Source organism: Moschus berezovskii, chromosome 13 (genome assembly GCF_049115385.1).
Source record: "Moschus berezovskii isolate FMDL1 chromosome 13, NW_MosBer_1.0, whole genome shotgun sequence".
Classification (NCBI taxonomy): Eukaryota; Metazoa; Chordata; class Mammalia; order Artiodactyla; family Moschidae; genus Moschus; species Moschus berezovskii.
The window spans coordinates 10344341-10365707 of record NC_142472.1 but is presented as its reverse complement, the minus strand read 5'-3'; the positions used below and the strand labels follow the sequence as shown (position 1 = coordinate 10365707).

Below are 21367 nucleotides of genomic sequence, written 5' to 3'. Positions count from 1 at the left end.
TGATTTTGGAGCCCCAAAAAAGATATCACCTTAGAACTGCATATCTAGTTGCTTCTTAGACAAGTTGACCTGATGACATTGAGACACCATAAAAGTAACAAGTTGGAAGCCCACCTCATCCTCTTCTCTCGCCAGGGACTGCCATTCGGTGGCTCCATGAACACCTGCTTTTGTAAATAAAATTTTATTGGGACTCAGCCATGCTTTTTCCTTTACAAGTGTCTGTGACTGCCTTGCCATGATGATAGCTGAGTTGAATAGCTGTGTCAGAGACCCACAAAGCCTGGAATATTTACTAGCTGGCCTATTCAGAAAAAAGTTTGCTGACTCCTACTATAAGCTTCTCATTTTTCATTCTTTGCTGTCTAGGAAAATGCCAGCATTTCACCAGCTAGAAATTCAGGAGTTCTTGATAAATATTGCTATAGAGAATTACTTAAATACCTTTCTGATCTATTACTCTTTTTTTGCCCTAAGGCTCACTCCAGGCTCCAACTAGCATTGTACAGACTGGGTTACTTCGCCAGCCTTCTGAGTCCTCTCCTGTGGTCAGTCTTGGTCCCGTTCAGTTACTTGTTGACACCGAAACTTGAGCGATGTTTCACATTTCCTGATTTGATCATATCTTGTGCTTAGAAACTCTTCAGTGATGACTGATGTAAATCCTTTGAATCGCTCTCCTGTGTTTCTCTCTTCAAACTGAAACTGTGTCAGCTTGCTCTTTGCATTGGATGAACCAATCTTCTGTGACATCATTCAGATTTTTGAACCTTGTGTGCCTAATTCTGACATGGGTGTGTTGATTCTGCTTTAGTTTTTGTTCTTGATTGTCTTCTCCACATAGTTTAGGTCTTGGCTTAAACATAACTTTTCTCACAGAGGCGTTGCTTGACTGTATGTATTAGATTAGGTCCTCTACTATATATTTTCCCTTAATTACCCTAGTAGCTAAGCTAAGTTAGCTAAGTCACTTCAGTCGTGTCCGACTCTGTGTGACCCCATAGACGGAAGCCCACCAGGCTCCCCCGTCCCTGGGATTCTCCAGGCAAGAACACTGGAGTGGGTTGCCATTTCCTTCTCCAAATTACCCTAGTAGAGGTGATGGAATTCCAGTTGAGCTATCTCATATCCTAAAAGATGATGCTATTAAAGTGCTGGACTCTATCCACCAGCAAATTTGGAAAACTCAGCAGTGGCCACAAGACTGGAAAAGGTTAGTTTTCATTCCAACCCCAAAGAAAGGCAGTGCCAAAGAATGTTCAAACTACCTCACAGTTGCAGTCATGGGAAACCATGCTAGCAAGATTATGGTCAAAATTCTTTAAGCTAGACTTCAGCAGTGTGTGAACCAAGAACTTCCAGATGCATAAGCTGGATTTCAAAATGGCAGAGGAACCAGAGATCAAATTGCCAACACCTGCTGGATCATAGAAAAAGCACAGGAATTCCAAGGAGGCATTTACTTCTGCTTCGTTGACTATATTAAAGTCTTTGTGTGACTCACAACAAACTGTGGAAAATTTTTCAAGAGATGGGAATAACAGGTCACCTTACCTGTCTCCTGAGAAAACTGTATGCAGGATAAGAAGCAACAGTTAGAACCGAACATGGAACAATGGACTGGTTCAAAATTGGGAAAGGAGTACGTTAAGGCTGTATATTGTCACCCTGCTAATTTAACTTAAATGCAGAGTTCAGTACATCATGTGAAATGCTGGACTGGCTGAATCAAAAGATGTAATCAAGATTGCTGGATAAATATCAATAACCTCCGATAGGCATACCACCCTTATGGCAGAAAGTGAAGAGGAACTAAAGAACCTCTTGATGAAGGTGAAAGAGGAGAGTGAAAAAGCTGGCCTAAAATGCAATATTCAAAAAACTAAGATCATGGCATCTGGTCACATCACCTCATGGCAAATAGATGGGGAAACAGTGGAAACAGTACCAGATTTTTTTTTTTTTTTGATTCCAAAAGCACTGTGGATAGTGACTGCAGCACAAAATGAAAAGATGCTTGCTCCTTGGAAGAAAAGCCAAGACCAACCTAGACAGCGTATTAAAAGCAGAGACATGACTTTGCTGACAAAGGTCCATCTAGTCAAAGCTGTGGTTTCTCCAGTAGTCATGTATAGATGTGAGAGTTGTACCATAAAGAAGGCTGAGTGCCAAAGAGTTGATGCTTTCTAACCGTGGTGCTGGAGAAGACTCTTAAGAGTCCCTTGGACAGCAAAGAGATCAAACAGTAAATCCTAAAGGAAATCAACCCTGCATATTCATTGGAAGGACTAATGCTGAAGCTGAAACTAATCCTTTGGCCCTCTGATGCTAAGAGCTGACTCAGTGAAAATGACCGAAGGTAGGAGGAGTAGGGGGTGACAGAGGATGATCTGGTTGAATGGCATCAGTGACTCAATGGACATGAGTTTGAATGAACTCCAGGAGATAGTGAAGGGTAAGGCAGCCTGGGGTGAAGGGCAGCTTCAGTCAATGGTGTCGCTGAGAGCTGGACACAGCTTAGTGACTGAACAACAGCAGCAACACTAAACTTTATTTCTCATGTTTAAAGCTACTTGTTGACTCAGCTGTTCAGTAGATGACAAGTGCATGCTGTTTGTCTAACACTGTTTCAAGTGCCTGGATATGGCAGGGGTCAAAATAGACCGAAACCACCAAACTATTCCTGCCCTCAGAGGACATACACTATAGAAGGAGACAAACAGTAAACAAAAAATAAGAAACATCGGGCAGGGAACGGGGAAAGGCATGCTCTAGGGTAGAGTTTATTCACAGTTTTAACAAGGTTTTGCAAGCCATCTAAGGACGTCACAGGGCGTGTCATGTGATAATCAGGGAGAAAAACAAGGTTTACTGAGTAGAAACTGTTCACAAGTGCCAGTGTAATGAGGTTAAAGAGTACTTGATGTTGAACAGACAGTATGGAATTATGTGACTGGAGTGGTCAAGGGAGAGAGATGAGGTAACAGGGGTAAGATGTATCACAGCAACCTCATTTTGTAGACCCTTTTGCCCATTGTAGTGGTGGATTAAGTATCTACTTCTGGATAGTGAGTTGCTTGCTAACAAAGGTTGTGCTGTTTTTTACTGCATCACTTGCACATGGTACCTGACACATAGTGACTGCTGACTAAATATTTGTTGGATGAATAGTGTTCTAGGAGATACATTTTATACACATACCATTGTATATAAACTATCGGTCATTTAGTGCCTATTTATTAGACACACCAAAAGAGGGGAACACGTAACCACTAAACACCAACCGAAACAGAAAAACAGACATTAGAATAGACCCACATGTGCTGTCTCTTTAGATACTAAAATTGGCTGAAAAGACTATAAAAGAAGTATGACTGCTGTGTTAAAGAATGCTCACACTGCCGCACAATCGCACTCATCTCACATGCTAGCAAAGTCATGCTCACAATTCTCCAAGCCAGGCTTGAGCAAGACATGAACTGTGAACTTCCAGATGTTCAAGCTGGTTTTAGAAAAGGCAGAGGAACCAGAGATCAAATTGCCAACATCCGCTGGATCATGGAGAAAGCAAGAGGGTTCCAGAAAAACATCTATTTCTGCTTCATTGACTATGCCAAAGCCTTTGACTGTGTGGGTCACAACAAACTGTGGAAAATCCTGAAAGTGATGGGAATACCAGACCACCTGACCTGCCTCTTGAGAAACCTGTATGCAGGTCAGGAAGCAACAGTTAGAACTGGACATGGAACAACAGACTGGTTCCAAATAGGAAAAGGTGTACGTCAAGGTTGTGTATTGTCACCCTGCTTATTTAACTTATATGCAGAGTACATCATGAGGAACGCTGGGCTGGAAGAAGCACAAGCTGGAATCAAGATTGCCGGGAGAAATATCAATAACCTCAGATATGCAGATGACACCACCCTTATGGCAGAAAGTGAAGAGGAACTAAAAAGCCTCTTGATGAAAGTGAAAGAGGAGAGTGAAAAAGTTGGCTTGAAGCTCAACATTCAGAAAACAAAGATCATGGCATCTGGTCCCATCACTTAATGGGAAATAGATGGGGAAACAGTGGAAACAGTGTCAGACTTTATGTTTTGGGGCTCCAAAATCACTGCAGATGCTGATTGCAGCCATGAAATTAAAAGACGCTTACTCCTTGGAAGGAAAGTTATGACCAACGTAGACAGCATATTAAAAGGCAGAGACATTACTTTGCCAACCAAGGTCTGTCTAGTCAAGGCTATGGTTTTTCCCGTGGTCATGTATGGATTTGAGAGTTGTACTGTGAAGAAAGCTGAGTGCCGAAGAATTGATGCTTTTGAACTGTGGTGTTGGAGAAGACTCTTGAGAGTCCCTTGGACTGCAAGAAGATCCAACCAGTCCATCCTAGAGGAGATCAGTCCTGGGTGTTCATTGGAAGGACTGATGCTGAGGCTGAAACTCCAATACTTTGGCCACCTCATATGAAGAGTTGAAAAGAGCCTGATGCTGGGAGGGATTGGGGGCTGGAGGAGAAGGGGACGATAGAGGATGAGATGGCTGGATGGTATCACTGACTCGATGCACATGAGTTTGGGTGGACTCTGGGAGTTGGTTATGGACAGGGAGGTCTGGCGTGCTGCGATTCATGGGGTTGCAAAGAGTTGGACATGACTGAGCGACTGAACTGAACTGTGTTAAGTTTGGGGGAAATGTGGAGAAAATAGCTAAACATATACAGAATTTCACCAGAGAATTTGAACCTACAACGAAATTAAATCTTCTATAACTGTAAATACTGTATATGAAAATAAGAACTTTAGATATGCTTAATAGTAAGTGAAGCAGAATACAGGATTCGTGTTGTAGCATGCATCAGTATTTCATCCCTGATTTTATGGATGAATAATAATCCCTTGCATGACGATACCACTGGGTTTTTGTGTTTTTTTTTGGCTTGTTTTTGTTTCTGTAAGAAATGTATTTATTGGTTAGTGGACATTTGAGTTATTTTTATATTTTGGTGGTTGTGAATATTCTTGCTGTGAACAGTTATGTGCAGGTATAGTGTTGAATATCTGTTTGAAGTTCTTTTGGATATATACTCAGGAGTAGAACTGCTGAGTCATATGATGATTCTGTGTTTAAGTTTTTGAGGACCTTCCAGGCATCCACACCTTTGTGTAGTCCCCTTTTCTTCAGTTTGCCGTGACTCACCTCCCTCACTCAGAGACTATGGCAAAGGGTGACGGCATGTCACTCCCTTAATTAAGTTACATTATATGTCAAAGGTGATGAAATATCAGTGCTTTCACTTGCTTTAATAGGGCAAAGTAGTTGAGTGTCACTCCTTGTAATAGTGTTTTATCCTAAAAGACTCCTTTCTGGGAGACTGGAGAACAGATTCTAGGTTTTAGCTTGATGAAGAAGGTAGCCGTATTGAGGAAACCCACATGGCAGTGAACGGCAGAAACTGTCCGAGGATCAGAGTGAAGGTGATCTCCATTCCTAGCCGCAGAAAGGTGGGGCCGTCAGTTCTCCAGCCACAAGGAAATAAATTCTGCCAGTCCCTTGAATGATGTTGAATTTGTCCCCAGTTGAGTCTCTAAATGAAAATGCTGTCTGGCCCATACCTTGATTGCAGCCTTGATGGACCCCAAGAAGAGCATAAGTGTTTTCTTGATTAGGCCGTCAGCTGTTGGGTTTTCGTCCTTCCTTACATTCTCATCTCAGAGGGTCTGAATGTGTTAGTTACTCGGTCGTGTCTGACTCTCTGTGACTCTGTGAATTGTAGTCCATCAGGCTCTTCTGTCCATGGAATTCTCCAGGCAAGAATACTCAAGTGGGTAACCACCTCCAGGAGATCTTCTTGACCCAGGAATTGAACCCGGGTCTCCTTCATTGCAGGCAAATTCTTTACCATCTGAGCCACCAGGAAAGCCCAGCATTTGAGTAGTGGTTTTCTGAACCTTGATCTATTCAGCCCTAATACTTCTGCCAGAATAATTGTATGTTTTTATACATAAATAAATACATATATACAGAACAAGAAATCTGGCCTTCTTGAGATACTCTGTTTGGGCTTGGAGTCCAAATTAATTTTGTCAGAGTCCTCAGGAGTTCACAGAAGAGGTCATTAGGAGAGCATTTGATCTAAAAATTCTATTTGCGTTCTTTCTTATGAGTCAATGAGTCTAGTGTCTCATAGGAGAAAGGAGAAGTGAAGTTGCTCGGGTGTGTCCGACTGTTTGCGACCCTATGGACAGTAGCCTGCCAGGCTCCTCCGTCCATGGAATTTTCCAGTCTAGAATATTGGAGTGGGTTGCCACCAGAATGTTCCTTGAATAAAGATTCAAAGCTGGGTACTGGCACATGGAAAGTGTGACAAGTATTAGAGATAATCTGAGTACTTTGTTGACAGAGAGGGCTTGTGTAACAGTGGTGGGATTTAAGGTATACCAGCGGTACAACAATTAGTAATTAGTGAAATTTCTCCTTTTGAGGTGATGGGTGAAATGGGTACTTGATTCACTTTTGAAACACTGTCTGTTATAGTTTTTTCCTTCATTTTCTTGGCTAATTCCAAGCAATTGTTTACTGATTGTCACTTCTGGTTACAAAATCTGCCAGTGTCTTTATCAGAAGACTATTTTAATATCTGGAATGGGAGCATCTGATTTTATCTGTAAGGGCATTAGTTTATTCTGGGCCTTATTCTGCTTTCGTTTTGAGGCTCCTTTAAAATGTATAGTATGAAATTGAAGACCTGAAATGTGGCTGTTTTCCATCCAGTTTTTAATTCATGAAATTTCCCATTTCTGGTTTAAGGTTGCTCACAAAACATGGAGAGCTAGGTTTGCAAGTGCTTTAGGATCTCCCCTTGATTCCTGTCAAAGGGCATTTAAGAGGCCATCTCTGACGTCTCCAGAGGACTTTCCTCTCTCTGCCAGCAGAACTGCACTAGAGTCCAGCGTAACTTCACAGGGCAGATTTTGGTGGTAGTCTCCCAAAGACCTTGCCCATCATGTATAGTTTTTCTAAACCTCTGTTTCTATGTGGTTAGGGGTCTCAAGTCGCTCTCAGGGTCTTCCTCTTCTCCCCGCTAATCCAGTATTTTCTGTCTGAGGCTCTTGCTAGCAGTATGAACCAGCTGGTATAAACTTGGGTACCTTAGATTATACACTCAGATTACTCTGTTTCTCTATAAACTTCTCTTTTGTGGAGGCTTTGGGAAATCTTTGATACTGCTTCTCAGTTCAGAATGAGATCGAGGTTTACTTCAGCCATAGTAACTTGCCCTCATTTGACAAGTTTCTGGTCAGCCAGGAGAAAAGGGGAGCAAGTCAGAGGAAGAAGAACAGGGTAGGGGAAAGCAGAGGAACATGGAATAAAGAAACGGGAAGAGCTGGATGAAGACCAGTAGGTTTGAGAGAGTTGTAAGTTTTTAGCATTTTTCATTTGGCTTTTTCTGTGCCTTTGCTGTTCTGTATGAACCTTGTCTTCCCTGTGAATTTCATAAGGAAACAGATTTGGCATTTGAATTTCTTCTGGAAGCTTCTTCATGTTGATTTTAAAAATGCAAAAATTCTAGATGTTTGAGAGTTTGCACCCCTGTTTTTCCCTATGGTGCCTCTCAAATTAACCTCTCATACCAAAAACTTTTGAAAGAATCTATTGTAATTCTAAATTATACTTGGTGAAATCATGCCATGTAGAAATATAAGAACAGGAGTTTGGGTTACATATTTAATATGTTTGAGGAGAAGTAGTCTGACTCACAGCTTAGGCAGCCTGAGGCAAACCTCCTATGAACATCTTATACTGGCTTATCAAATTGTGGTTGGCCATCTCTAATCAGAGACCTGACTATGTGCAGGGCCTTGGTGGTTGAGCATTTGGAAGGGAAATCTACCAGCCCCAGAATCCCATGGACAAAAAACAGAGGAAAGTCCTCAAGGTTTTGATATGATAGGTTTCAATGCAGATTTTGTCCTGTTTGAACACCCTTGAAACCTTCTGAACTCACTGGCTCCTTGAACCTGCATGAAGGTGAACTTGTAGGTCCCATGCTCGTCTGCTTCCCAGTGAACTTGGTCTTATGGACTTTGAACAAAAAAATGTTGATTTTTTTTTTTTTTTTGGAGCTCTCCCCAATGTGAAAATTTTCTCCATGTGTGGTTGGGGAGATCCCTGGGTGGGGTGCTCTGTGGGTATCAGAGGAAAAGAGCAGTTTTTGAAGCTAGGATCTGGAACTGTGCCTTTTAGCAGGCCTTGAACTGATCCCAGTGAAACCTCCAGAATTGCCTCAAAATGATAGTGTCCTTTACTGTAGTAGGTGTTATTAATCGTAAGCTTGGTTTTGCTTCATCAACAGGTGTTCTTGGTTTTCTGTTCGGGGAGGCTTCATTCGACAAACTGAATTTGAATTTCCAACCTCTCTTAATTTGGAAAGTAGGGAAAAGTAGAAAGTTGAGGAAAAGAAATCCACTGTTTTTCACTATTGTCTCCTTGTATGCCTTAGATGATTTTTAAGATCCTCTTAATACTCTTAAATAATGATGGGTTTTCATTGCCTGTGTTAAACTTTGACTGTGGTGTACAGTTCCAAACACCTCTTGTCTGAATGAATTTGTTAAGCTGAAGTTGAATCTGTAGTATATAGTTTTCAGATAAATATTTAAAAAATAATTTTACAGAATGCCCTTTTGTTTTTCAGATAAATTTTAATACTAGTTTTATTTTTAGTTTGCTTTTAATCATTTCTGATATAAGAAGCAATGCATTTTTTTCTTTTAAATTTGATTATTTTAGAATCCTATAGTAACTCCACTTTAATTTGAAACTGTACTACTTTTCACATTTTGTAGTTTAGATTTGTTAGGTAAAAGATTGTTTTTGATGGTGTCTATGCAGACAGAGGTTTGCTGATGCAGATAAATAGTGTAAAATTTTTGGATTACCTTGTAGTTTTAGCAACTGCATTAAGCAGTACTCTTGCTTTGGAAGACTATATGTGCTAATTATAGATAATTCCATCTTTTTAAAATCCATTCTTTCTTCTCCCCATTGATCTGTGGTATTTTTAAGGCAGTTCTTTTTCTTGGCAACTATGTTCTGCCTTTTTCCCCTGCAAGTGCTTGAGTAGATTAATGTGGTTTCCGTTGCTATCTCTCTCTTTAAAACATTTGCTCCTTTTCTGTTTGAATAATTGATTGGTATTTGGGGGTTCCATGGAGATGGTTTACCACATTTTAAACCATTGTGTGTTGTACTTAAGGAGTCTTCTGGAATGATTTCCTTTTGTCTTGTTCTTGAATTGCTCTTTTCATGAGAGAGAAACTGTTATTTTCAAGTGTTACTTAAAGTAGTCAAGTATTCAGGTCCTCATCTGGTATCAAGTATTTGCCTTTCACTGTATTCAGTATCTTAATTAACTAGATCTCAGGGGCTTGCGGAGAAGGCACTGACTGGCAAGCCACTCCAGTACTCTTGCCTAGAAAATCTCATGGACGGATGAGCCTGGTAGGCTGCAGTCCATGGGGTCGCTACGAGTCAGACATGACTGAGCGACTTCACTTTCACTTTTCACTTTCACACATTGGAGAAGGAAATGGCAACCCACTCCAGTGTTGTTGCCTGGAGAATCCCAGGGACGGGGGAGCCTGGTGGACTGCCGTCTATGGGGTCACACAGAGTCGGACACGACTGAAGTGACTTAGCAGCAGAAGCATCAGCAGCAGGGGCTTGAGAACAGAATGAAGAGTGTTTTTCTGAAGCCACCAGTAGGCAGGGTTGGAATCCCAACTACTTGTTTGGCTAAAACAGCAACAACAACAACCAGCCACAGACCCTGAATTCAAAGAGCTTCAGCTCCCCTTAGGGAGACCTACAGGTAGACAGGCAATTTAATACATTTTAATAACATGAGGCTAAGAGTGCGTGGGGCCCCTAACCTTGTTTCAGGGCGTCATGGCAGAACTTCCACAGGAAGGATATTTAAGTGACACCTGAAGTCTGAGTATGAGTTAGCTAAAAAAGTCAGGCTAATGATGGAAACACAGCTTTATGGTCAGTGAAAATGCCTTGTCAGAGCTGGGCAACCACAGGAGCTTTAAAAAACTGTGGGGATGCCCTGTGAGGGGCTGTAGTAAGACGGGGCTGAACAGATAATTAGGATCCAGATATGTGTGGTCTCGGGGCTTCTCTGGTGGTTCGGTGGCAAAGAATCCACCTGCAGCACAGGAGACACAGGAGAGGCGGGTTCGATCCCTGGGTCGGGAAGATTCTCCTGGAGGAGGAAACAGCAACCCACTCCAGTATTCTTGCCTGGGAAATCCCATGGACAGAGGAGCCTGGTGGGCTACAGTCCACAGGTTTGCAGAGTTAGACACGACTGAGTGAATGAACCCACGTGTGGCCTTGAATGCTGTGCTTGGGCGTCATTTTTGTGGCTTTGGGAGTCTCTGGTTTCATGTAGAAGAGCTAACATCAAAATTGTAGAATTAGAAAACTTATTTTGAGTTGTGATGTGGGAAACGGATTAGAGCAGTGCAAAGCTTGTCGGTGGGCCAGTTAGAATGCATTTTCTTTAATACCGACAAGAAATGATGGGGGCCTAAAGTAAGGTGTTAGGATGGAGCCAAGTAGGCGGTGTAGGGAAACACTGGAGGCTGAAGATTTCATGATCCCTTAGATGTCAGGGCTGAAGCAGAGGGAGGACTCACCAGTGGTTAAATGGCTTTGTTTGCTTCTAATACCTACTTTTTTCTTGGGATATTTATTAAACTTATCTGAGTTTCTGTTGCTTTGTAAGACAGAACAGTAATGTTTGCATCTCAGAGTTATGGTAACGTAGTTGAATGAGGTTTACACTATAGGTTCACAGTAGTAATTATTTTTATCACCTCATTAGCCAGATTTTCAACACTGCACTTTTGCTTTAGTAGAAAGAGCCAAATAATAACTACAAAAAACTACAGGGAAGGGAATTATTTAAAAAACCAAAAAAGAAAAGCTCTTTCCTAGTAATCAAAAAGTATACTGTTAGACATCAGTATCCTTTTTCCCTGCTAAACCAAGAGTAACTTTCCCGATTTTGCTTCAGAGACTATATTTTCGAGAAAAAAGATTCATTCAGCTCTGTTTATTACGCTGTTTTATGATTAGGGAAATGTGTGCTAAAATTTAGATTTGCAAATAAATTAAGCAGAAGGAGTGTTCTGTTTGACTAGGAGTTATCTGGAAAACATATCAGCGGGAACCTATTTCTTGAGCCCAGGATTGTTGGAAGTTCTGCTTTATTTTTGTATATGACTTGAGTGTATATAAAGCTCCAAGAGTTGGTGATGGACAGGGAAGCCTGGTGTGCTGCAGTCCATGGGGTCACAAAGAGTCGGACACACTGAGTGACTGGACTGAATTGAGGGTGTATAGCTTTTTGTGCACAGATAGAACATTTCCCCATATGTCTTGAAGCAGTGATTTTTTTTTTTTTCCTTCAAAAGCAGTCAATGTTTTGTTCAAAAACCAGCTGATGTAAGTAAACTCCCAAATAGCTGCCTGTACAGATGAGTAGCAGGACTTGGGTCCAGTGAGCCCAGAATTTGGGGTTGGTAAGTAGGCTGTCTGTGGTGAGAGAGGGAGGAGAGGTGTGGTCTGAATCGCAGATGGTGGAGCTGGTGTTTGACACCAGCATCGCTGTAGAAAGAAATGGGGTGTTCGGTATTGTGGAGGACTGTTTGAATCTGCGTCTTTGTTACAGGTTTTCCGTCCCTTCCCCACCCAAGACAAGCCCCACTGGCCCACTGGGCAGAGTACACAGATCAGCTGATCCAGGCAAGTGCGCTGGAGGTGCCTGGACACGTTTTTTGTGGTGTTGTAGCACCAGTATTAGTTCTGTATTCTGTATCATGCAGTTTCAGAGTGAGTGGTGATCCCAGGATAGAACACCCAGGGCCAAGCAGGAGAGAACCACACTTGATAGTTGGGGGTACGGGCTGCCCATTTTATCAGATTGCCAACCCTGAGTGCTTACTTCTTGCCAGACTCTATTCTAGTGTGTTTCATCTGTTACTGATTTCATCTTCTTAATAACCCCTACGAGATACTGTGCCCATCCTACAGATGAGAAAACCTAATTCCAGAGAGAGGCACACTGGTAGGTAATGCATTCACTGTCAATGAGTCCTCATCGGAGCCCATGCCTTTTGGCCCCAGCACCGTTGCTCTTAGCTACTGGGCCTCGCTGCCTCACAGGTGGATGCTGTAGATCATTAACAGGTACACTGTGGTTAGTTGCTCAGTTGCGTCTGGGCCGTGGCCTGCCAGGCTCCTTTGTCCATGGGATTCTACCCTGGAGTGGGTTGCCATGCCCTTCTCCAGGGGATCTTCCCAACCCAGGGATCGAACCCAGGTCTCCTACATGGCAGGCAGATTCTTTACTGTGTGAGCCACGAGGGAAGCCCAAGAATGCTGGAGTAGGTGGCTTATCCCCTCTCCAGGGAATTTTTCCGACTCAGGAATCAAACCGGGGTCTCCTGCATTGCAGGCAGATTCTTTACCAGCTGAGCTACCAGGGAAACCCAGCAGGTATATTAGGCTTGCAGAAAAGGCGGCCAGTTTTTTTTTTTTTTAGCTTCTTTTTACATGTTTGTTATCTACTTACTTGGGGCTTCCCTGGTGGCTTAGATAGTCAAGTGTCTGCCTGCAGTGCAGGAGACCTGGGTTTGATCTCTGGGTCAGGAAGATCCCCTGGAGAAGGAAATGGCAACCCACTCCAGAACTGTTGCCTGGAAAATTCCATGGACGAAAGAGCCTGGTAGGCTATAGTCCCTGTGGTTGCAAAGAGTCGGACACGACTGACCAGTTTCACTTTCACTTACTTGGTTATAGCAACATCACCTACCCTTCCCACCATATTCTCTGTAAAACAGAATTTTTCACTCTTTTATTCTTAGGCTGGATGATGAAGCTCACTTAATGCAAGTTGTGCTGAAATAGAGGAGTAAAAGAAATGGTTACTGGTTCTGTGGACTTCTTTCCTCTTTCTCCATTTCTTGAACTGCTGCTTTAGAATTTATAGCTTAATACTTCCCTCCAGTGCTTCCCTCATCAGTGTTTCCATGCATTAAATAAATTTAGAAACTGAGTTTAGTTCAAGACAGGTTGGCATTACAGAATGAATGACAGGAATTTTTATTGCTTGAGGAAGAGAATCAAATGATGTAATTGGATCATTTCTCCTACCTCTTGAGTTGAAGTCATCAGGATTATTACTATTCTTAATATGTTTTTCTTTTATTTTTGTACTTTTCTGTGTTTTCTTAATTTTATTACTTTGATATTAAAATGAAAATATTATAGATACTTCAGTTGAAAATTAACGGAAGCAATAGCATCAAATTTGTTCTTTCTGTTAAAATTTTCATATTTGGCTCTTTTACCATTTCAAGGGGATTAGTGTCCACTTGAGAGATGTGAGGACTGTCTTAAGGATGTTCTAAAGTAAGAGTATTGAACAGAATCAATACTACTTTCTCTTCAAATATTGCCAAGTTTGTGATGTAGAAGAAGTTAGGATGTTCTGCTTAAAAGAGATTTACTTTATATAAATAAAGAGCAAAGTGTATTTGGTAAAATAAAGTTTAATACTTATTTTACATTTTTATCAAATAAAGTTTACTATCTTTAAGTTGAAGTGTGCCTGCTTTCTATTACTTTTTAGTATAACTCAAACTGTGACCCTTCATTTTGAAAGCTAACTACCACGTAAAGTTTGACCTTTTAAAAAAATTAATGAAATGTTTATTTAAAAATCCTTATATGGGTAGCATTATATATTTCTTTTTACGAGTAGTTTTTTTTTTGAAAACATAAGTTTCAAAATTTGAAATTGTCTGGTACAGTGAGGAAAGTGCTTGACTGAGAGAGAATGAAGACATGAGGGTGAGTTCCCGGAATTGGTTTTGCCCAGTGTTGACAGTATTTCATCAAAATGTTAGGGCAAAGCCGGAGCCTGTCTGGCTCTTGAGCCCCTGCTCCAGGTTAATGCACAGCAATCCCCTTTCTGTGTGTCACTTACATGTGGGAGTTTGGATAAGCTGCTCCGTCTCCTTGGATACAGGTTCACCCGCTTCTAACGTCGATGCTCCTGAGATGAGAAGTGCCGTTGGCACTGCAGTCAGTCATTCAGGAGATCGTCTTGTCACAACAGACCGATTTCTTTGGAGGCTGATGGATGGTTGTTTATTCATTCAACAAGTAATGTGTTGATTTGCTAAGCTCTGGGGATTCAGCAGAGAGAGTGAGCGAGCTAGTCACGGCACTCCTGGAGATGAAGTGTGGCAGGGTCCGTCCTGATGGAGGGGCAGGGTGTAATGTGATCACAGGGCAGTGACGCCTAACATGGCCTAGGACTGGAAAGGCTTTCTAAAGGGAGTGACGTTTAGGTGAAGCTTGAAGCAGGCACCCCTCACTTTAAGAGAAAATGGTCATTTGTCTCTCACCTAGACTGCCGCTTCCTGGCTGGACCCCACAGACCCCGCTCCCCTCTCTGTAAAGAGTTTAGGTGAAGCTTGAAGCAGGCGCCCCTCACTTTAAGAGAAACGGTCATTTGTCTGTCACCTAGACTGCCGCTTCCCGGCTGGCCCCCACAGACCCCGCTCCCCTCTCTCTAAAGAGTTCACCTGTTCGCTCCTTCATCCCTTCTTTCACTCAACAGCTGTTTCTTGCATGTGCCCCGCATTGTTCTAGGCACTGAAAATACATCGCTGAGCCAACAGGACAGAGGTTTCTGCTGTTCTGGACCTTACATTTTAATGAGGCTACAGAGGGTAAGACAATACACAAGTAATATTAATAAGTAAATTCTATGCTAAAAGTCTGCCAAAGGCTGCCAAAGCGAGTCCTCTCATTTACTTGCTCTTAAGCTGGAGTTCATGCTTTTTCGTGAGGCCTTGCCTCACTCTGCAGTGGGCTGACTCTCAGGCCCCAGTCTCCCTGACTGTGTTCCACCGTGATTTCATTTCCTAAGTCTCAACAGTCACTACGTCTGAGAAGCCTCAAGACTGTTTTTGAGTTCGAGACCCCCTGTTGTCACGTGCCCTCTTCGCTTCTGCAGCACACTTCTCGGTACTGATTGCTTAGCTGCTGTGCAGTCATGTTTAAGATCTGTCTTTTCCTCTAGGCTATAGATTACACAAGGGCTGGGGTGTAATATTGTCATTTTTCACAATTACAGAGGAGCCTTTCTTGTTCTGTCCTGTGCCTTCAGGGCCTAGTGTGGGACATACAGTGTTATGAGTTGGTTTGGTGAAGGTGGTGAAGGAGAATAGAGTTTCTGGTTGAGCCAAGTTGGCTGAGGAAAGGCTGGAGAGAGTGCCTGGCTTTGGGATAGAGAGACTAGGATGGGCTGGTGGCTCAGAATGACAGGAATAAGTGTGGAAACGGAGTTAAGGAGCTGAAATTTGGTTCTGAGGCAGTGAGAAGTGATGGAAATTTGAAGCAGATATTGGGAATATACTATATTTTGTGGGGCTTCCCTGGTGTCTCAGCAGTAAAGAACTTACCTGCCAGTGTAGGAGACCCAGATTCAATCGCTGGGTTGGGAAGATCCTCTGGAGAAGGAAATGGCAACCCACTCCAGTATCCTTGCCTGGGAGAAATCCCATGGACAGAGGAGCCTGGTAGACTGTGGGGTCGCAAGAGTTGGACATGACTGAACAACTAAACCACCACCACCACTGTATTTTGTTAACAGTTAGTGCTCTGGAAATCACTAGTTAGATAATTGGAATAACACCTTCAAGTGTGGCAGACTGGCTTTCTAAAAAGGATTGATTTTATTTATGGCTCCGCTGGATCCTTGTTACTGTGCATGGGCTTTCTCTAGTTCCGGTGAGCGGGGGCTTCTCTTGGTCGCGCTGCTTGGGCTTCCCTCTGCAGTGGCTTCTCTCGGTGCGGCTTCCAGGCTCTAGAGCACTGGCTCTGTAGTTGTGGCACACGGGCTTAGGTGTCCCCTGGCGTGTGAGCTCTTCCTGGACCAGGGATTGAACCCGTGTCCCCTGTATTGGCAGGTAGATTCTTTACCATTGAGCCATCAGGGAAGCCCTGATTTAATTTTTGAATTATGAACGTAGTATTAAATTTTTATCTTTATTTTATTTTTTTTAAAGTTCAGTGTGAAACCAAGGGTATGCAGTGAGAAGTAAAAGTTTCTGCTTTCCCCCCAGCTCTCAGTCCTATTTTTGAGCAGTAACTCAAGCTGAGGTTTTTAATATGTCCATACGCAAGTTTTTATAAGCATTGATGCCTATTTTTCTGTCTTAATGTAGGTGAAGTCACATGCTGTGTATTGTCCTCTTAACTTTCCTTTCCTCCCACAGTGTATATCATATTTTGCGTCTCTTTAGTGTGTGAGAGCTGTCTTCTTGAAACCTAAATCTGAACCATCTTTCTCCTGTCTAGTGCCAAGGCATTTGAACCGGGCCCGAATCCCATAAGGTCCTGTCAGAACAGACCACACCTTCTACCTGTATTGATGCCTTCTCCTGCCCTTTTCTGCCACGTCCTTCCTGTGCATCTGTACGGAGCTTCCTAGTCTAGGGTTTTCATACATGTTGTTCCTTTTGTCTAGAATTCTTTCTTTTTAATCTTCCCATGGTGGCTAGCTGCCGTTCCCTTTGGGGTTTCAGTTTAAATTTTACTTTGGAAGTCCCCTGTCTGAGCAGTCTTTCTAAAATGGGTTCTCCCTCTTACCGGCTCCCTCTCTGTACCGTTGGTTTCCCTGTAAGATTTATTTCAAGTCTCAGGTGATATGTTTACTCTCTTTTCTGTTTCTCTTATTTGGCTGTATGTTCCGTGAGGGTGAAATCTATTTCATGTGGTATCTCCCAGTAAATATTTTCCAAATTAATGAACATATGGATGAATAAGAACATATGGAGCAATCTCATTTTTTTAAAGGCTGTTGATTCCATGTTGATATGTGTACCATTTATGGTACCAGTTTACCAGTTTCCTTAGTTGTTTTAAGTTGTTTTTGGGTTTTTTTTCGTCTGATTTTCTTTCCTTACCAAACCACCACCAACCAAGTGAAAATAATAAATGTCTTTTTTATGTGTCTCTTTGTGCTGCATGTGAGTATATCTGTAGGATAACTTTTCCAAAATGAAATTTCTGGGTCGAAAGATGTATGCCCTCAGACTTTTGATAGAAACTGACTGTTTCTTTTTAAAAAGATGATACCCAGTAGGGAGAGTAGTGCTAGTTCTTCAGGTCACTGCTCTTGGCTCTTCTCAAACGTTGTCTTGTAATTACGATTAAAGTTGAACATATTTTATATGTTACCCTTTTAAATTTCATTTAATGTAAACTCCTTATTTAATCCTTTGCCCATTTTTTTCCTGATGACTGTTGGTCTTTCTCTTGTTGATTTAATTCTTTTTACTAAGAATTGTTTTTCTACCTCTAGCCCTGTAGGGAGGGCTTCCCTGGTGGCTCAGATGGTAAAGATTCTGCCTGCAGTTCAGGAGTCCTTGGTTCGATCTCTGGGCTGGGAAGATCCCCTGGAGAAGGAAATGGCAACCCACTCCAGTATTCTTACCTGGAGAATCCCATGGACAGAGGAGCTTGGCGGACTACAGTCCATGGGGGTCGCAAAGAGTCAGACATGACTGAGCAACTTATCAACTTCCCTCACTTTCAGCCCTACACGGAGGTTACACTGTGGGATGTGTCAGTGCCATTGAATTTTGAGCTATATTGGGCTTTTTATCCCTTTAAAAGTAGTTTTATAAATATATGTGCTGAAAGAACATATTGGAGCCAGGTATACTTAATAGTTTATTATTGAAACTGGTAATAGAGGTTTTTAGTGTCTAGTACATAATGTGTTCTCAACAAAATAATTCTGCAATGAATGAATGACAGGTGAAAAGCTAATTTTAAAGACTGTTTGATTTTACTTGGAAGGTCATTTAGTGAATTTGCTTTTCATAGTAGGAAAACTTAAGCATTACCGATTAGTTAAGACACAAGATTATTTTGTGATGGTTTATACAAGACTTGGATTTGTAACAGCTGAAGAATTTTTGGAAGTTTTGCTTTGTGTAAATGATACCTCTCTTAGTACACAGTCCATCCATAATATTTATATATAAATGCATGTTAAAATATTACTAATGAGCTAATATTTGCCTGTTAGTTCTCTCAAGGTAATGAACCTTTTAGATAGAAGGGTTTATTTTTTTCTTTGAATATATTTTGCAAATATACTATTATATGTTTGAAAGAAAAGACATGTTAAAAGTTTCCTTCTAGACTTCTTATAATCCAGTCTCCATCAGCCAGCACTCTTCCTGTATTTTGTTCGCGAGGCACTAATTGTCTGCATTTGGCAGGTTTAACACTTCCTGACAGAGAGGCTATTAAGGGGAAGTATTCTCCAATAACTGTCAGTGGCTTGAACAAAGAACCTTCAAACTCAATGTGTGGAAACCACTAACATTCTTAAATGACCCTTTTCATGGAATTTTATCCCTTTAAGCTAAAATTTGGAGAATGTAGGGTCAGCAAAAACAGCAAGGTGTAATATAAAGCAGTAAACCTTGATTTTTTTTTTTTTTTTTTTTTTGCGGGGAGGGGGATAGAATGGGAAGTATGGATTTATCTCTGACTTGAAAACAATTGTTATTTGGAAAATCTCATTAGCAGATGTGACTGCTTGGAGTTTAAAAAAAAAAAGACTTAAAACTGATGTCGCTTTCAGGACTGCTTTGAACTTAACAAGCACCTATTTGTGGAGCAGACTGGCTAATGAAAGGAAATTAAATTTTTCTGACAACTTCCCCTGCCAACCTCCTTATTCAAGGGATGTTATTAGGTACTGAAGACTTTTAAGGAAGATTTTTTTTTTTATTAGACATGAATGAACCAGTTATAAACAACCCCCGCCCCCCATTTTGGGGGAGGATTCTGACATGGTTACTCTACATTTTTAAAGTATTAACGTAAAAGCTTAAAAAAAATACCAGTGTTTACTTTGATAGTTTAAAGTTATTTTCCAAAAATTCAGGCTTTCTTACCAGCCAGTGGTTTCAAAACATTATTGTCATTCCTTGTGATAGTTTATGTCACCAGATTATTTAAAACGTTAAATTTACTAGGATTTACTTGAATTTAACATCTTTTCAGCATTTCTTTGCTGTTTATGGGGGAAATGTATCGGGAATGTCCTATGTTGGGTGTGTTAGGTGAGAGTTAATGATCAATGAAATAGTTTAGATTCAAGGCAAGATTTTGTGCATTCAATAGCATTGGTCGCTATTTAGCAATGACTAATCCTTGCATTCATAAAATCTTACCTTGTACTGTTTTATTTGTTATTGAAATAAAGTTGACTTACAGTGTTAACTGTGTGCTGTTTTAGAATGCATTTCCTTTCCTTGGCTTTTGGGAAGTTTTCCCCCTACTAGATAGTTCATGGAATTTAAGAATTTTAATTTCTATTAACAAGGTGCAACTGGTAAAGATAAAATTATTTACCCAAAAAAAAGATGAAAAAAAAAGTAATGGAGGAATTTTTTTGAGGGGAACAATTGTCAATTCCTATAGATACTGGAAATTTAGTTATTTTATTTCTGGAAAATCTGTCGCCCTCCTCCCAAACAATAGAGAATCAACTCCCCCTGCTGACAGAATCAAGGAAAACATGACGTATATCAGAGACAGAAACAAGCTGGCTGTGGACAAGCTTTAATGATCTGATTTATGATCCAGTATTGATTGTAAACATCTAAATTCTGCCCTTAAATTCCAGCCACTGCACCAAATCATTTGGAATTTCTGGTAGTGCTTCCTGCCAGCTCATTTCCAACTGCTTTGAGTTTCTTAATATAATAATGATGAGGTAGAATTTACATTCCACTTATGGTATTAATTTTACATTTCTCTGACTGAAAAGAGTTAGAAGGTTGTAAAATTGAACATTAAATGAATCGGAGGAGACAGTAGTGCAATATATGACTGCCCTAAAGACATTGTGCAATGGCTGATGGGATTAATGTTGAGTCTCATTTCCTGCTTTTTCAGGATGCAGATGAAGCTGTCAGAATTGCAAGGGAAATTGGTAAGTTCTTAAATTAACTTTGGTCGAGTTTCTATGTCTTTGAGCAGATACGGTTGAGTAAACACGTAATACCTAATTCCCAGGGAGCAAATAGTACTTTAATAGTTTCAGGTTTCTGATGAGTTGTTCCTCTGGAAGAATTTATCAGCAGCGTCACCATATTCTATTATTAATGTGAACTTTAAAGAGTAGTTTGACCTTCATGATAGTTCTTTTGTAAGATGAAGTCACTGGCTAATTAAAAGAAGGAATTGTCTTAATCGATTAAGTTCTTGAGACTGGATGGAATGCAAGTTTATATATATGGAGTCGACCACAAGTTACTTAAGGGCACTCATGATTAAAATGAGAATTCCCTCTTTGACAAGGCTCTTCAAGTTTTTACCTTTTTCTAAGATGTTAAATATCAACTTTATAATCTTGCTAGGAAAGAGAAAATAGAATGTGAGAGATTAGAAAAGAATATTCTATCCTGGAGTAAAAGGTAAACTGAAGAACATTTTAATGACTGTTTTACTTGCCTGTTTTATGTATAATTGCACTGGGCCAGTGCTTCCTGCCTTTTATTTTCAAAAATATCCCTGGCACTCTTGACAACTAGTATATTTTTAGTACCTGGTAATTAAGAAAATGCAAGGGGCTACCATTATCATGGATTAGTACTACTGTTGAATAACTGCAGTGTTGTATTAATCAGTTCATATTTGTTTACATTTGATAGAAATTGTAGGAATATGAGAGAGATTAGACAATGTTTGATAGCTAGGAATTCCCAGCATCTTAGCATTTCTGGATTGATAGAGCCAAGCTTTTCAGCACCCCACATTAACATTTCTTTAGTCCTGTTTTCTCATTAGATTGATTGTTTAAAGTTTTTTTATTCATTCAGAGAACGTTGATTTGGCTGATTTGACTGATACAGGTCCTGGGCTTGAGACCAGACCCCAGAAAATCTTATTTTATCTGACTGTAACAGCTCTTCATTTAATCATTTCTCCAGGCTCATCAACAGTTTCAAAAAGCATTTCAGTACTTCACAGGAAGATTTGCTAGATTCTGAATAAGTTGAACTACATGGGCCTGTTTTGGGGTTTATGTCTTTAAGAAAATCAGCAGTTTCTCTCTGTGATTTGAAATCACTGGCATTCCTCATAGCCTAAGAGGCTTTAACCTATCTGCTGGCTTTTGCAGACACTCTCCTAAAATAATTTTATTCCGTTGTGTACTTCTAAATGTCAAAAGTCATCTTTCGAGTTCTCG

At 40.9% G+C, this 21367-nt stretch overlaps 1 protein-coding gene across 1 annotated transcript in view; it reads left to right on the top strand.

Moving 5' to 3' along the window:
• Positions 1-21367, top strand: part of PCCA (propionyl-CoA carboxylase subunit alpha) — a 377769-nt gene that overhangs the window by 105421 nt on the left and 250981 nt on the right. Inside the window, exon 8 of the mRNA XM_055426614.1 lies at positions 20071-20107. Within this exon, the coding sequence (XP_055282589.1) occupies positions 20071-20107 (37 nt within the window). The remainder of the gene's footprint in view (positions 1-20070; positions 20108-21367) is intronic.